The sequence below is a fragment of the Lissotriton vulgaris genome, chromosome 4_1 (assembly GCF_964263255.1).
Source record: "Lissotriton vulgaris chromosome 4_1, aLisVul1.2, whole genome shotgun sequence".
In the NCBI taxonomy this organism is placed as follows: Eukaryota; Metazoa; Chordata; class Amphibia; order Caudata; family Salamandridae; genus Lissotriton; species Lissotriton vulgaris.
Window position 1 is genome coordinate 1,726,136,005 of NC_141691.1, and position 16,547 is coordinate 1,726,152,551.

A 16,547-nucleotide genomic window follows, 5' to 3' on the forward strand; every position below is an offset into this window, starting at 1 on the left:
ACTTAGAGACATAATTTCAACAATAGTGACTCTCGCTCGTGTTTTGCTTCTACTACGTGATAAATAGCTTTGAAATGTCTAATCCAAACTGGGCCAGGAACATTACTACTCAAAATGGGATTTAGCGTGGCATTCCTTGATATAATTTGACTAACAAAGTTCCAAAAGGATTTCTTATTCTTCAAAATAGCGGCAGTTTCTAGGAGTTCATAGTCTTTTTTATTCAATTGCTCCCTGCTAGATTGTAGGATGTATTTATAATGCTGACGTTCTATACGAATCTTGGAAGAAGCTCTTGGTTTAACTGAGAACATTGCTTATCAAACCATCTAGGGCCTGCATGGCCATGTCGCATGGGTATGAGCAGACTGTTTTTAATACAAGTGCATTGCGCTTCATAATAAACTCGCACAGCGTCGCCACAGTTATTGGCCAAACAATTCAAGAATAAAACGGAGTATTTCTGCATAAGGGAGCTGAGGGTAGCCCCGTGTTCATTCAGATGCCAGAAAAGAAAAAGGCCATCATTTGAGGGCTGCAAAGACAAGCATTGGAAATGCAATAGGTCTCGCATTAGGAAAGTTTGAGCGATTGGTATTGTAAATGACACTTTTTTTATTTATGTGCTGGTTTTGAAAATAGCAAAATTAATAGCTTTGTCAGTTACAATGTCAATAGTTTTAACTTTCGCAAATGTGACACCTATAGCATTTGTAATGCAATGTGTGTTGTATTTACGTGACTTAGATGTATTGATATTACAAATAACAATGGCTTTTAATTTAGTAAATAATTAATACTTAAATAAAAGTTATTGTAATTTATAATGGCAATACCTTAAACGTTTGTAAATAACTTTTGTGAAGATTATGTTCAGTGTATTTTACTGTGACGAAAATCCAAGAACATTGCATTTGCACCTACACACACACACAGCCACACATACACACATACACACACACACACACACATATAGATGTGGTGGTGGTGGATCTGGGGGATATGGTGGTGGTGGATGCGGTGGTGGTGGTGGATGTGGTGGTGGATGCGGTGGTGGATGTGGTGGTGGTGGATGTGGTGGTGGTGGATGTGGTGGTGGTGGAAGTGGTGGTGGTGGAAGTGGTGGTGGATGTGTTGGATGTGGTGGTGGATGTGGTGGTGGGTGTGGTGGTGGATGTGGTGGTGGTGGGTGTGGTGGTGGATGTGGTGTTGGTGGATGTGGTGGTGGATGTGGTGGTGGTGGATGTGGTGGTGGTGGATGCGGTGGTGGTGGATGCGGTGGTGGTGGAAGTGGTGGTGGATGTGTTGGATGTGGTGGTGGATGTGGTGGTGGTGGTGGATGCGGTGAATGTGGTGGTGGATGTCATGGTGGATGTGGAGGTGATGCTGGATGTGGTGGTGGATGTGGTGGTGATGGTGGATGTGGTGGTGGATGTGGTGGTGGATGTGGTGGGGATGGTGGATGCAGTCGTTGTGGTGGTGGTGGATGCGGTGGTGGTGGTGGATGCAGTGGTGGTGGATGCAGTGGTGGTGGATGGGGTGGTGGATGTAGTGGTGGTGGGTGTGGTGGGTGTGGTTAAAGTGTTGGTGGATGTGGTGGTGGATGTGGTGGTGGATGCGGTGGTGGTGGATGCAGTGGTGGTGGATGCAGTGGTGGTGTAAGTGGTGGTGGACGTGTTAGATGTGGTGGTGGATGTGGTGAAAGTGGTGGTGGATGTGGTGGTGGTGGTGGATGTGGTGGTGGTGGTGGATGTGGTGGTGGATGTGGCGGTGGATGTCATGGTAGATGTGGAGGTGATGGAGGATGTGGTGGTGGATGTGGTGGTGGTGGATGCAGTGGATGTGGTGGTGGTGGATGCAGTGGTGGTGGTTGATGCAGTGGTGGTGGTGGATGTGGTGGATGGGGTGGTGGATGTAGTGGTGGATGGGGTGGTGGATGTGGTGGTGGTGGGTGTGGTGAAAGTGGTGGTGGTGGGTGTGGTGAAAGTGGTGGTGGTGGGTGTGGTGAAAGTGGTGGTGGATGTGGTGGTGGATGTGGTGGTGAATTATGTGGTGGTGGTGTATGTGGTGGTGGTGGATGCGGTGGTGGATGTGGTGGTGGTGGTGGATGTGGTGGTGGATGTGGTGGTGGTGGTGGATGTGGTGGTGGTGGATGTGGTGGTGGTGGATGCGGTGGTGGTGGATGCGGTGGTAGTGGATGTGGTGGTGGTGGATGCTGTGGTGGTGGATGCGGTGGTGGTGGAAGTGGTGTTGGATGTGTTGGGTGTGGTGTTGGGTGTGGTGTTGGGTGTGGTGGTGGATGTGGTGGTGGATGTGGTGGTGGTGGATGTGGTGGTGGTGGATGCGGTGGTGGATGTGTTGGATGTGGTGGTGGATGTGGTGGATGTGGTGGATGTGGTGGATGTGGTGGATGCGGTGGATGTGGATGTGGTGGATGTGGTGGTGGTGGATGCGGTGTATGTGGATGTGGTGGTGGATGTGGAGGTGGATGTGGAGGTGGTGGTGATGGTGGATGTGGTGGAGGATGTGGTGGTGGTGGATGCGGTGGTGGTGGATGCGGTGGATGTGGTGGTGGATGTGGCGGTGGATGTCATGGTGGATGTGCAGGTGATGGTGGATGTGGTGGTGGATGTGGTGGTGGTGGATGCGGTGGTGATGGTGGATGCGGTGGTGGTGGATGGGGTGGTGGTGGATGAGGTAGTGGATGTAGTGGTGGTGGGTGTGGTGGATGTGGTGGGTGTGGTTAAAGTGTTGGTGGATGTGGTGGTGTATGTGGTGGTGTATGTGGTGGTGTATGTGGTGGTGTATGTGGTGGTGTATGTGGTGGTGGTGGATGCGGTGGTGGATGTGGTGGTGGTGATGGATGTGGTGTTGGTGGATGCGGTGGTGGTGGTGGATGTGGTGGTGGTGGAGCTAGAGGGAGTAAGATAGAGAGAGAGGGAGCTAGAGGGAGCAAGGGAGAGAGACTATTGGCATTGCAAAAGTAGACCTCTAACCACTTATAAATAATGTAGGACAGTGGAAATATACACTTAAAGCCCACTAAGATCAGAAACCGCTAGGAAATATGCTAAAATTAACAGCGCGTGTTGAAATAATAGGAACATTGAAATATTTATCTTCACGAGTATCACTACAACTGATGGTATTCACGTTACTAACACGTCATGGCCAGTATCAGAAGAACACTGATTAATAAATGAATCCTTATGCTGCAATAGATCAATAGGTTGTTTGCATACTGGAGTTATGTTGTCAGTCGAGTTATTAAGAAAGGTGAAGCTAGACACCTTTGCACTTTTTTTTTTAATTAAGTGCTTTTAGGAGGAATAAGACGAGTGGGATGGAGGTGTAAAGGCGCAACATTTATTTTGAACATTCTACACAGAAGTCATCAAAAGTCCGTTTGTGAAGGGAACGTTGACCAGCAGTGTGGTTTCTTGCACTGACAAACTCATTTCAAACCGGCCTCAAGAGATCTTGTTTACAGTGACAAAATCCCGAGTGTTGGGAATAATGCTATGAATATAGGACAATCATTTAACAAGTCAGACATAATGAGAAAGGGTCAAGGAGAGGAAAAGGATATACACGGCTGCAGCCTTCCTACCACAAGCTTCTCCCAGCGTGCGCTCTGTAGCAGGCCATGCAGTGAATAATTAGGGGAGGAGATGTGCCGGCCTGAGTCAGAGCGCACGCTGAGAAGCGTGTAGAACCGGTTTGGTGAAAACAAGAGAAATCTGTGGGCAAGAAACTTGTGTGTGCCTATTTGTACGTTTAAATTTCAAGTCACTTCTGTGGTATTTTTAATAGATCTTGCCGTGTGTATTAGATAAACAACAAAGGACAGACGTACATAAAAAACCTTAGATGTTCTCTAGAAGTCTGACAAGTTGCTGATTTTGTGTTGATTGAACTTAGTTGATCGACTTGGCCCACTGTTATTCATGATTGTTTCTCCCTTTGCTTAAAAACAGATCAAAAGTCAGTAATGTACTTTTCAATTATTTCATCAGAAAATGTAAGTCCGCATGAATGTAGTATTAGCACGTTTAATGGTCTGTGTGCCAAAGGATTAACTAAAGAATTGTTAACGGAAAGAAGCCTGTTTTCAAAGTGCCAACTTTTTTCGTACTGAGTTATTTCAGATTTTTCCATTTAGAAGCACTAACATATTGTGGAACTGCTACACAATTGAATTGTTTCTCAATAGCTCAGAAGGTCGAAAGCTGAGTTGACCTTTCCAGGTTTTGAATATGTGGTCCGCAGCATGCACACACGTCAGCAGTGAGCATGTTACTAAGCTAATTTCCCTGCATAAATCATCCATATGCATTTCTTAAGCAGATGTTACCCTGCAGCTTTATTCCTCATGTTAGGACCCTGTTTTTAAAAAGGTGAAGCAACAATTGCCTACAGTGACAAAATCCCGAGTGTTGGGCAAGGAGAAACACGAGAGACGGCCAGCGGCCGTCAAAGTGAAAGTACAGCCGGCTGAGGGCATTGCTGTGGGGAGGGGGGATGAGAAATGCGACACGGCGGGCAAGGGAGGGGGCGGAGCGGGGAGAGCGGCATGAGGGTGTGAAGCAGCAGGGGAGGAGTGCTGCTGGCGATTGACTGGCGATTTGATGATGTGCACGCGCATTTTAGGTCAATGCGCTTGCGCATTGACCTAAAAGCGCACGGGCACAGCATCAAATCGCCAGTCAATAGCCAGTCTAGGTAAAGCTTATTTAAGCCCCTATAGAGCTTCGCCAGCTATGCGCATGCGCACAGCAGGCGAGCCCCAAAAACACACTAGCCAGGAAGCCTGTGTAGCAAGGTTAATAATACAATAGTTGTGTAGACAGTGCAGCACAGAGAAAAATACACTAGCCAAGCATAATAAGCGGGTAGTGGTAAAAACACACTCGCCGGGCACTTTGGGCAACAAGAGGTAAAATACAGTAATCAGGCAGAACGTAGTGCAAATGATAAATACACACTGGCCAGGCCGACTGCAACAAGAGTTCAACTTGGCGCACAGACTGTGCAACAAAGAGAAATAAGTTTCAGGTTACAGCTTAATAAAACACATCTAGCCATCCTCTGCAATTCTCGAAGATGGGGGCTACAACAAGGGTGGGGCTACATATAAAAAGGAGCGAGAACTTCAGCACTGGTGTTGAATAGCCTCGGGTTATCTAACTTCGAAAGACAGACAAATAGGGCAGACTCAACGAATCTCCTTACCTTGGCGCCACCGCTCCGAATGAGAAGCCCCCTCCACCTGTGGAGGTGCCTCCTGTGGTCGCCCCCAGGGTGGCGGTGGCGGTACCGGCCCCAAACGAGAAGTCGGTAGCCATTCTCCTGACTCAGCCAACGTACCACGCTGGGCAATCCAGGCTCATGAAGCCACGAAAAGACAGGGGCAGCTGATGACTAGTCGCAATGCCACCAGGGCGCATTTACATCCCAGCCTTGCAAGCTAGAGAGGTGAGGACTCTAAGAACAGTGCACAGCTTCGCAGCGAATAGGCGAGAGAGCAACGCTAGTCAAAGAAAGTGAAAGTAAAAACACGAATTATCATAGGCGTGGTGTCCTCGCTGTCACTGGCCCGACTTGAGCCCGGCATGCATTGCGCGAAGCTGTGCACTGTTCTTAAACAAGGAGAGCAATCCTTCTAATTATTCAGTACCAGCAGCTCAAGTGTCCCCACTTCCAGGAACAAATGGTGTCTTCGTTGTAGAGGAGGGAGCCGTAGTTTTGATCCGCCTGGAGGTGGTGGATTCGCCGAACATCAGAGTCGGAGGGCTCGGTGCTGCTGAAGAGAAGGGAGGCAGAGTGGGAGGGCTCTAGCCTGCTGAAGAACGGAGAGGCAGTCGAGGTAATGGACGTCAGAACTCAGGAGTTTAAATCCGGCCGGTAAGACACTAGGAAATAGACTTTAGTGGTTTTGGGGTGGATGTTGGGGTAAATCGGGGGATATCCCCAACCCGGGAGCTCCTCACTCGGCAGCCGCCAGTGCGACTACTTAGTTGTAGGGGGTGTGTGTGTGTGTGTGTGTGTGCATGCATGCGTGTGTGTGTGTGTGCCTGTGTGTGTCTGTGTGTGTGCATGCATGAGTGTGGCTGTATGAGTGCGAGTGCGAGAAGCTGACTTGTGAATGTGTTTAGGACATGTGCACGGCGCCGGGCTGGACGTGCGCGTCCACAGACCCCAATCGCCGCGCGTGCCCCGGCCTGTCTCCCTTGAGAGGCATTTCAACGACAATAGGTCTCGAGGATGACACCTAAAAATTAGCAAAGTAACCAAAAGCTGGTGTTGCTCCCGCTTATTAAATATTTTAAACAGTAAACCTGAGAAGAAAGAAATGTACATGTGTTCAAGAGCTCCCTTAACGCTCCCAGATAAAGGGAACAAAGACAGAGAAGTTATGTTGAAAAAGAGAACAGGCTATTTTATGTAAAGCATTTTGAAGTATCTAGGCCTTTGTAGAATCAAAACATGTGACCCTAGTATTTTACTTTGGCAACTATACCCACATCAAAGCCCTATGGCCCTTCAAGCTCCATCCAGACTTCAGCTCTCTGCACATGTTGCCATGATCCCACTATCACGCTGTGCTTTGTTTTTACTGTAAATCAGATTTTAAGAAAATATGCAAACACCAATAAAAAGAATTGCAAAGTGTTCCCGACCGAATACAATCGTTTACCCACCTTGCTTTCCGAGTTTCAAATGTTTTACTGACGGGTACTGTATAATACACTGAGAATGAGCGAACTACAATACAAACCCAACTATAGTTTTTCTGACGGGTACTGTATAATACACTGAGAATGAGCGAACTACAATACAAACCCAACTATAGTTTTTCTGACGGGTACTGTATAATACACTGAGAATGAGCGAACTACAATACAAACCCAACTATAGTTTTTCTGACGGGTACTGTATAATACACTGAGAATGAGCGAACTACAATACAAACCCAACTATCAAGACATTAGCCCAAAAAAACACAACAATAGTACATCACATAAAGACCCACAAAAGGGGACCCCCCCAGGCACTGGAGGGGGTAATTCAGCAGCTTTGGAGTTAGACCCTCCTTCTCATTAACTCTCCTGGTTGTAGTGGTCAAAATTGCGGTAATACAATACGGTTTAAACTGGAAAGTAAGCATGTGGCGAGAAGCAGGGTCCCTCGTTACAGTAGTAGCTCGGAGTGAGCTGTGTAAATAAAGACTGAGATAAGGAATTGACTGGAATGCAGTAAAGTTAAATAGATACGTCAGTTGGAATTGCAAGGGATTGACCCCATGATGATGGACAAACAACTAACATTAAAACGCTGTTACTGTTTCTTTGCACGTTACTCCACATTAGTGTGCTTAACATTCAGTTATGAAAACTGATACGTAGTTTGTCCACTTATCTCTTGCCGCCACGACACTAGAGAGCCCTGTCACCTCTTTAGGGTCTTATTAACGCAAGAAACCGGTAACTGCAAACTGTCCGAGCCACAAAGGGGATCACTCCTGTGCACTTCTTCAGAGGGCAGATGGAATTGGGGCGGGGGGGCGGGGGGGGAAGTGAGGAGAATGGGGGGGGGGGAAGGTTTGACAGGAGGAGGGGATGGACTGGTCTGTAAGGCAATATGGCAGTGGCAAAGAGGCTGGTCTGATAGGTCAATCAATGGGCCGTTTTTTGGGATGTTTGTGGCCCTGTTTTACAGTCTGGTGGTTTGTTTGTACTTCTGATTCCACTGAAATGCCCACAAACATTTGATGTAAAACCCTAAGTGGCAACGGGCATTCCCAGACATGGGTTGCACGCGCACTATAACACTAGAACGCCAGTGAGTGTCTGGTGATGTGTTAAAGATGCAAGAAGGGTGCTCAAACCTACCGCGGCCTGGTACTTGGCACCACGACTTTCTGAAGTGCTGGCGACGGCAGTTTCAGAGCAAATTTTTAGCCCCAGCACTTAAGTTTTTACAAATTAAGCCCTGGAGCCCACTATTGCACCACAGCAGTGCTTTAAATGGGCAGGAACTTTTAGGTACTCAGCACCTGCTCTACTCAGCGGAGGTGTAATGCTTTTAACCAGGGCTTCATTTGTGCCGGTGCTTTGCACCGGCACTTGTATGAAAGGGCCGGGTCTACACTCTACACACATCTGCTGCACAGCGCGCACCAGGCGCACGTCACATTTTTCAATTTAACTTACACTACTGTGTGTGTCCCTCCCGTGCATGCATCGTAGCGCTCTAGTGCAGGGTGCGCATACGTCCTTGTGTAATGTAACTGTCTAGTGCAAAGCGCCCCAGTACCTTCGGTTCTAATTCGAGCCGTATAAAAATGGTACAGCATCCGATCCCAGGCCAATCGAAATCAGGGCCTTTGTTGTTAACTGGTGATCAGCAAAGCCGGGTCTTAGAGGAGAGGCAGGTGGGGGGCACAGGATGTTCAGAACAGAGGGAGTGTCCCAGACCAGCCCCTGTGCAAGTATTTACTGTTCACTCGGCAGAGGACAAGCTATCTGCACATCCTTCTTGCTGACAGCGAGCCGCTTTCTACCCTTCACATCCCCGCCCCCCTTTGAAGGTCAAAGCGCCTTGAAGGTCAAAGTTGCAGCAGTATAGGATGCATGCGCGTTGTGGCTCTGATTGAGCGCCTCTTTAGGATCGCGGTACGACAGATTTTATTTGTTTGAATGTCTTGAAATAAGGAACTTTAAATTCATCAGGGATAAAGACCGCCGATCAGCCCACAGCAATTGTGCCATTTTCTAGTGCTACATGTAGCAGGTGCTTCTGCTACTCAAACCAATGGTGATCCATTTATCGATCTGGAAAAGCAGAAGATGGGGGTCTCGATTTTTCGCGATCCTGCTTGCTCTGATGAAACCATACCTAGAAAATGTATTGATGTGAATAGAATCTAGAAAAAACGTGATATTAAAAACACAAAACTCTAGCATCGGTTTGAGTTACATGTGCACATCTAACATGCAATCTTTCTACATACCTGTTATTTGTATGATCACAGCGCTGAATGAAACACCGCACACGTTTACATATAGTTCAGGGGTTAAGGACGCGCTGCTGAGATCATACAGAGATCTCAAGGTCACGGATTCAAGTCAAGTTCATAGTAAACTCAGCCTTTCATCCTCTCGAGTTCGACAAAATGAGTACAGCTTTAGAAAGAATAATATTTTTTTACCACTATTGTACTAAGCAAAGACGTTTGGATAAAAACACTATATAAATAAAAAGTGTGTAGGAATAAAGAATAAACCATTCCCTCCACCCTGTTATTAAAGTGTGGTTTGTTTACAAGTAGTGACCAGAGGTGTCTCCCTGGCACATCACAGAAAGCCAGAGAACTCTGCTGCAGGGAGACTGCAGAGTCAGTGTCACCTCTTTAGGGTCTTATTAACGCAAGAAACCGGTAACTGCAAACTGTCCGAGCCACCACGACTTTCTGAAGTGCTGGCGACGGCAGTTTCTGAGCACATTTTTAGCCCCGGCACTTATTTTACAAATTAAGCACTGCTTTTAACGGATTAGCACCGGCACTTCTCAACAACGGTACTCTTGGAGCACTCCAATTTTCAAACATTACACCACTCAATAAGTGATAATCGAGGAGCACATACCGATGTTCTTGTGGCCCTGCAAGTCCTCTAGCGTCGACGTCTCTTTGCGATACCCGTACTACCCGTTCTCCTGGTCTGACTGAAATTCTTTCACGGGGCTTGTGCTGACCCGGAAAACCGTGGCTGAAGATCCTGCGCCCAACCGCGCCTCAATCCCCCAGAATCTACCAAAGGCTTCGAAGGCGGCAGGAAGAGAGGGGGAGGCCCCGAGGTGAGCAGCTGGAAGGCCTCCATGGGCGTCATTTATTTATGCGATTTTAAGAGGCAACGGTGGCACTTGTGCAAGTGTCTAAAGCAAACAAAATGTAAGAGGTAGCGAACAGTGGCCCCTGACGAGGGCCCCGGCCCTTATGTTTATTAATTATTATTTTTTGTTGACAAATTAAGCACTGAACTGAATGCATTAGCATATTTTTTTGGTATGCGCATACTGCCACTCGGCCGAGCCTCTTTAATTAGTACATCAGTGCGCGCGCTTATGCTTTTCACATGAGGGCGCTTGGTGTGAGGGGAGACTGGCAAGAAGAGACGGGCAAAACCAAGCCTGATGAGAAGAGAAACGTCAGAGCTCAGCATTCCTCGCATTTTGCAGAATCAAACAGAAACGTCGGGTTTCGTTTTTACACAACACTGTCACTAGGTGTTTGTTAATATGTGTATGTGTAGCACGCACTCTATTTATAGCAGTTAGAAGCCTGCGATCTTGGTAGTAAGCGTTTTATGACTATCTAGCGCTGGCTTGTGGCATGAAGCCACTTTGTAGCGCTAGTTTACATTTCCAGGTCTTCTCTCGCTTTGCCAGTCACCGGTAAGGGCTCTCTCGATGGACCTGAGAGAACAACATGAAAGGGGTGTTTCCCAAATAGAACAAATCAAAGTTTAATAAAAATTAACAGAATACCCACCAATTCACAAAGAGAGTAAATATATTCAAAAAAAGTTTTTAATTTTCATTTTGACAATCAACACGATTTTTCGGTTTGAAGTGTTTTTGCGTGTCCTAGTTTTTAGACTAATTTTGTATGCTTCTGATTATGTATATTTTTTCCAAATGTTATGTATTGTACAAATGGAATCACTTTATTTATTATCCAAAAAAAATCGTGTTGATTGTCAAAATGAAAATTAAAAACTTTTTTTGAATATATTTACTCTCTTTGTGAATTGGTGGGTATTCTGTTAATTTTTATTAAACTTTGATTTGTTCTATTTGGGAAACACCCCTTTCATGTTGTTCTCTCATGTTCTCGCCCTGGCGGGTTGTTCCCCTGTTGTAGTTTTTTCCTAGATTCAGGGCCCCTCTTCTGTTTAAAGAACTCTCTCGATGGACCACCATTGCAGGGCTGCGGAGACGTTCTTGTAATGTGTGTCCTCTTTCGGAGACAGGAAATCACGGGAGCGTCTAAAAAAGATTTGTTTTGATGGGTTTTTTTCATCTGCGGATACCACCTGTCCGCTACTTACATTGGACATCCCTGAATTCAGCCTCATGTCAGTGGCCTTTTACTGCTTTTTTTCACCAATGTCATTTGACCATAATTTTGTTTAGCACTTCCAAGTCATATAACACTCAATCCCAGGAATGGAGAGATTCTGGGAGGCGCCTGGAAGTGGGCGGTACTGCTAAAGCTTAAAGTGATCTAGGATTGGAGGCACCCAAACCAATGCTAGCGAGCAATAACGAATTTCGAAGTGCTGATTCGCTGTCGACTCCGCAAATGTCTTTATCCGAGACTTTCTCTTTACAGTCGTGGGAGCCGTAGTTTCGATCCGCCTGGAGGTGGTGGATTGGCCGAACATCAGAGTCGGAGGGCTCGGTGCTGCTGAAGAGCAGGGAGGCAGAGTGGGAGGGCTCTAGCCTGCTGAAGAACGGAGAGGCAGTCGAGGTAATGGACGTCGGAAGTCAGGAGTTTAAATCCGGCCGGTAAGACACTAGGAAATAGACTTAAGTGGTTTAGGGGTGGATGTTGGGGAAAAAGTGCGACTACTTAGTTGTAGGGGGGGAGGTGTGTGGGCATGCATGTGTGTGTGGGCACGTCTGTGTGTGTGCATGCATGAGTGTGGCTGTATGAGTGCATGCACGATTGCGAGAAGCTGATTTGTGAATGTGTTTAGGAGATGTGCACGGCGCCGGGCTGGACGTGCGCGACCACGATAGCAAATCGGCGCTCGTGCACCAGTCTAGCTCCCTTGAGGAGCAACTTGATGACAATAGGTCGAGAGAGCTCGACCAAATAAAGGAGGAGTATCTGTCTTTTTAACCCTCAGCACAGGAAAACACCCCACTATAATTACAGTGTTATGATTCCCTCATACAGTTTGAAGAACAGAACCCATGGAAATAAAATATGCAAGATTTCTTGTGGCAAATATATAATCTATGATGGAGGCCCGCTTATTGCCTCTAAAAGACGGCGAGGTGCACCCTCCTTCTGCAAAATGCTGAACCGGGTCAAGTAAGTCATCTGCTGCAATATGTTGGCCAAGCACCTCCCCTCTATTGTCCAAAAATCCCATGTCATCTACATGTTACATTGCTCCATGCTCATTGGAGCACATCACAATTAAAGCAATACAATCCTCACAAAGTATATAGTTTGGCTGGGAATAAATCTTGCAGCTGAGGATTTCAAATGAGTCAGAAAACCAAACAACTTATTAAAATGAGGGCACAAAGAATTTGAAAACTTATTGTTATAAAAATGTATCAAATAAAAATTAAAAGAACTCTAGCTGTCTTTGATATGAAGGGCTTGAAAAGCAGAGCTATTTGTGTCAAGGGCCAATATATCAACATTAAGATCTAAACAAACCCAAAATGGAGAGACCTCCCTTGGTTCCGCCCCGATGAGAGGAAATTGCAGGGCAGGAGTAATGGGCAGCGCCGACCCGCGAAAGGGATATGGTGGCCCAAGTTTCCAACTTAGCCTCTTAAACCGATCTAGCCTTTGCAAAACCCGATTAATACTGAGATTACACATTCTAAAGATTTTCTACTGAATTTAGACACACACAGTGTTCATATTTGCAATGTTTGTAATAAATACACTTTTTATTCAAAATCGAACACTTCCCTTTGATACCCCCTGCTACTAATGATAACTTCAAAGAAAAATACCCAAGACCCCAGCTTTGCGAATAAAAACAATCTGCACATCTGTAATGCATTAACATAATTACAAAATAGAATGTAATTAAATCACTAAAAATTCTGCACAATAATTTGGAAATCTTACTTCGGAATGGAGGACGGCCAAATAGACATGTGTTCAGCAGTGATGTCATTTACTATATCCTCCTAAGGAAAGAAATGATTATGTGAACAATTGTAAAAAAACAAAAATATATACATAAAAAAAAAAATATTTATTAAGTGACAAAATACGAACCCGAACATTGTGAAGCTTGACAAAGAGGGATAGCAGCGTCGTCAAAACAAGTGGTTCCTATAATAATAGAAAGACAATTACAAAATAATTAACTTAATTGCTAACCAACCAGACTTTCTCAACAAACAATGATGTCTCAAATGTAAGGCATGGGGAGAGGATGTGGCCTAATGGCTAATGCGGTCGACCTTAAATCTGGGGAACCGGGATCGATGCTCAACATCCTGTGATTCTGGGCAAATCACTCAATCTACCTGTGTCTAACAAAAAATGAATGTGTCCTTGTGTAAGAAACAGGTGCTCATGTAACGCGCTTTGATGCCCGATAACTTTGGGTCAAGTTTGCGCTATATAAAACTCCGAAAAAAGGCATAAGTGAATACAAGGTTTATTTTAGTTCTTTTATTCAAGTTTTTAGCACAATGCTCACAGGCCTCTCAGCTGCTTTGTAAAGTTTATAGGGGTTGAAAGTTTTGTACTGGAGAGGAAACAGGTTTTATACATCATTTCATTTTGGGGCAATATGTCCTATCATGAGGAGGCAGTTAGTAGTTGAATCAGAATAGGTGAGTGTTTAATTCCCTCGGATTCATTAACACAAGAAACATAATAAGTTGACCAAAAAGCTCTGAAGAAGCAGCAAATTATATATTGCATGCAGTGGTTAATTTGTAAAAGACTAAGTGCCTAGGCCCATGTGACCAGCCCCATTAAATGTCACTGGGCTGAATACCAAAGATGCCTAGTCTTTATTCCATCTTATGGCTCTTCAAATGAACACCAGACACTCCCTACCTCTTTAGGTCACTCTTGCAGGCTCTTCTTCATTCCTGCTTTCTAACTAGGTCACTGTTTTTCCATCGTTTTGTATAGGAGCAAATTAGGCAATGATTGCATACAACATCTTACAAGATCTGCTACATACAAACGTGTTGACTAAAATAAAGAAACTAGCAGTGGATTCCCTCAAATGTATAACTCTTCTGGGGAAGTGATACAGGCATGGTGTGTGACTTGGAAAGCAAATCCACAGCACAATTTCTGTATCATTTTTGCAGATTTAGTAAATGGTTATCTCAACTTGCAGCAAAACGCGTCTTGTAGTATTTCATTACTGAAAATGTAAAAGGATGTTCGTCAGCTTTGATCAGAATTATTTTATTCAGTTACAAGGCACCAGCTCGAGACACAGTCCGGGGTTAGCTAAACACTTCATGGGTTTAGCTGGACAAGTATTTGCCAACAAAAGCAAGGACGTCTTTTGAAAGGTTTGTGCTTCTGAACACCTTCTCAGATAATATATTAGTTAGTCCTCTTGATGTGACTGACATGATACTTCAGATGTAATTGTTGTAAATTATTTTAAAACTATGTCTGACCCATTTATCAACTTAGGTGTTCAAATAAATTGTGCGAAAAAGATGCGCGATATTCCCAATATAGAAGAACTCCTACTTGGAATTCTACGTGTCTGCACCAACTTTTCTGCTGGTCTCTTGAATGGGGTTTTGAATGTGTAACTTCTTCTGACTCTGCCCACGTTCTCCCTTTTAAATTGAGTAATGGGGTCATTCATAACGATTATTTTTTAAATGAATCTTAACATTTTGTCTTTGAAAGACAGTTTGACTGTGCAATTAAATACTTTTCATTTCTGCAATAGAAACATACACTAAAGAAACATACACTACAATATATGTCGATAATCCACGTAAAAACATGTAATACCCATTTGTGATCTCCAAATCATGGACCATTTTAAAGAAGCCCTTGGGGCGTAACCCTGAGAAGATTATCCCCCTAAAATTGCTGCGGTAGTCTGACCTACATAGGATTGGGACTGATCAAACATGAGGGATCAAACCACTAGATTCATGTCCCTAACCCTTTGCAAAATGTACTTCGTTTACACCATGCCAGAAATTAATCATATAGAATCACCTCGACTGTCCTGGCATTTAAATAGTTACTACACTGCCTCTCTAACATAAGTTCTAGATGTCTGCTAATCCATCAAAACACAGAATATTGATAATGGGGCCAAGGCATTCTCAACTGTGGATCCAGCTTCCAAACTTATGTCAACCCATACCGGTTCTGACAAAACCTGAAAATTAGCTCTATACTTAGAATTTTTTAAAATCCAGGTATGTGTCACATGGCTCTCTTTACTGGACTAGCACAAGTTGAATATACAAATGTCCCATACAAAAAAATGCAGTAGACACGTGATATTCAGCTCCAGTGTCTCTCCTCGGAGGATCGGGACCTCATGGATAGTGCTCTGAACTCTGACGAGATTGCACAAGCTATTCGGTCCCTTAACTCCGGGAAGGCACAAGGCCCTAATGGGCTCCCTATTGAACTCTACAAGTTTAAACCGGATAAACTAGCCCCCTATTTGAAAAATATGTATGCTGAGTCGCGTGACAAGGGAATCTTGCCTAAGGACCAAAGGGTGGCATCAGTAGTGGTCATTCATAAAGAGGGTAAGGTCAAAACCAATTGTGCATCATACAGGCCTATCTCCCTTCTTAACGCGGAGCCTAACATTTTGTCAAACAGATTAGTTAAGGTGGTTAATGGCTTGATTCACCCTGATCAGTCTGGCTTCATGCCCCACAGAAATACGGCCCTAAATTTGCGCAGGCTACATGGAGTAATAGCTAGAGCACACACACTGGGTGAGCCGGCAGTGGTCGCCTCACTTGGCGTGACCATGGCCTTTGACACTATCCAATGGCCCTATCTGTTGGCGGTTCTGGCGAAATTCGGATTCGGTCCCGAATTTATCAGATGGGTGCGTCTGCTGTATTCTAAACCAATGGCCCAAATAGTCGTGAACAACAGAGTCTCTGCCCCGTTTTTGCTCGGTCGGGGCACCCGTCAGGGATGCCCCCTATCCCCCTTCTCTTCGTGCTGGCATTGGAGCCGATTGCGGCCTGGCTGCGCTGGGAACCGTCTATTCAGGGTCTGCGATGGTCCCCGGAATGGGAGGATTGAATATCCTTATACGCAGATGATGTATTGCTCTATTTGTCCTCGCCCCGGAAATCCCTTATTGTTGTCTTTGATGTCTTGGCCTCTTTTGGTAGAAATTCGGGACTCTCCATTAATTGGGGGAAGTCCCTACTATATGTGTTAAAGGGTGACCCGCCGGTTCCCCCTCGGAACTGTCCTATACAAATTAACTCGGATGGGTTCAAATATTTGGGAATTTCCCTGGACCCTGCGGCTAGGTATGCTCGAAATCTTCTTCCTCCTTTAAAGAGGCTTGGGAGCGATGTGGCTAACTGGAGGCAACTCCCTCTTTCTCTTTTGGGTCGAGCGGCCCTCTTCAAAATGATGGCTCTGCCGTGCTTCCTTTACGCCCTTCAGAACACCTTAGATGTCGTGCCAGACAGCTATTTTCGAGAGGTCAAGAGACTACAGCGTAGTCTATTATGAGAGGGTAGACCCCATATTGCATTAAATAAGTTAACTCTTTCCTGGTACGATAGTGGTATTGCTC

The 16,547-nt window shown here is 45.3% G+C and overlaps 1 protein-coding gene across 1 annotated transcript in view; it reads right to left on the reverse strand.

The window, feature by feature from the left end:
- Positions 1-16,547, reverse strand: part of INTS8 (integrator complex subunit 8) — a 793,677-nt gene that overhangs the window by 175,122 nt on the left and 602,008 nt on the right. Inside the window, exons 20-21 of the mRNA XM_086966019.1 lie at positions 13,037-13,093; positions 12,884-12,945 (exon numbers count right to left, since the gene is read on the reverse strand). Of these exons, the coding sequence (XP_086822145.1) occupies positions 12,884-12,945; positions 13,037-13,093 (119 nt within the window). The remainder of the gene's footprint in view (positions 1-12,883; positions 12,946-13,036; positions 13,094-16,547) is intronic.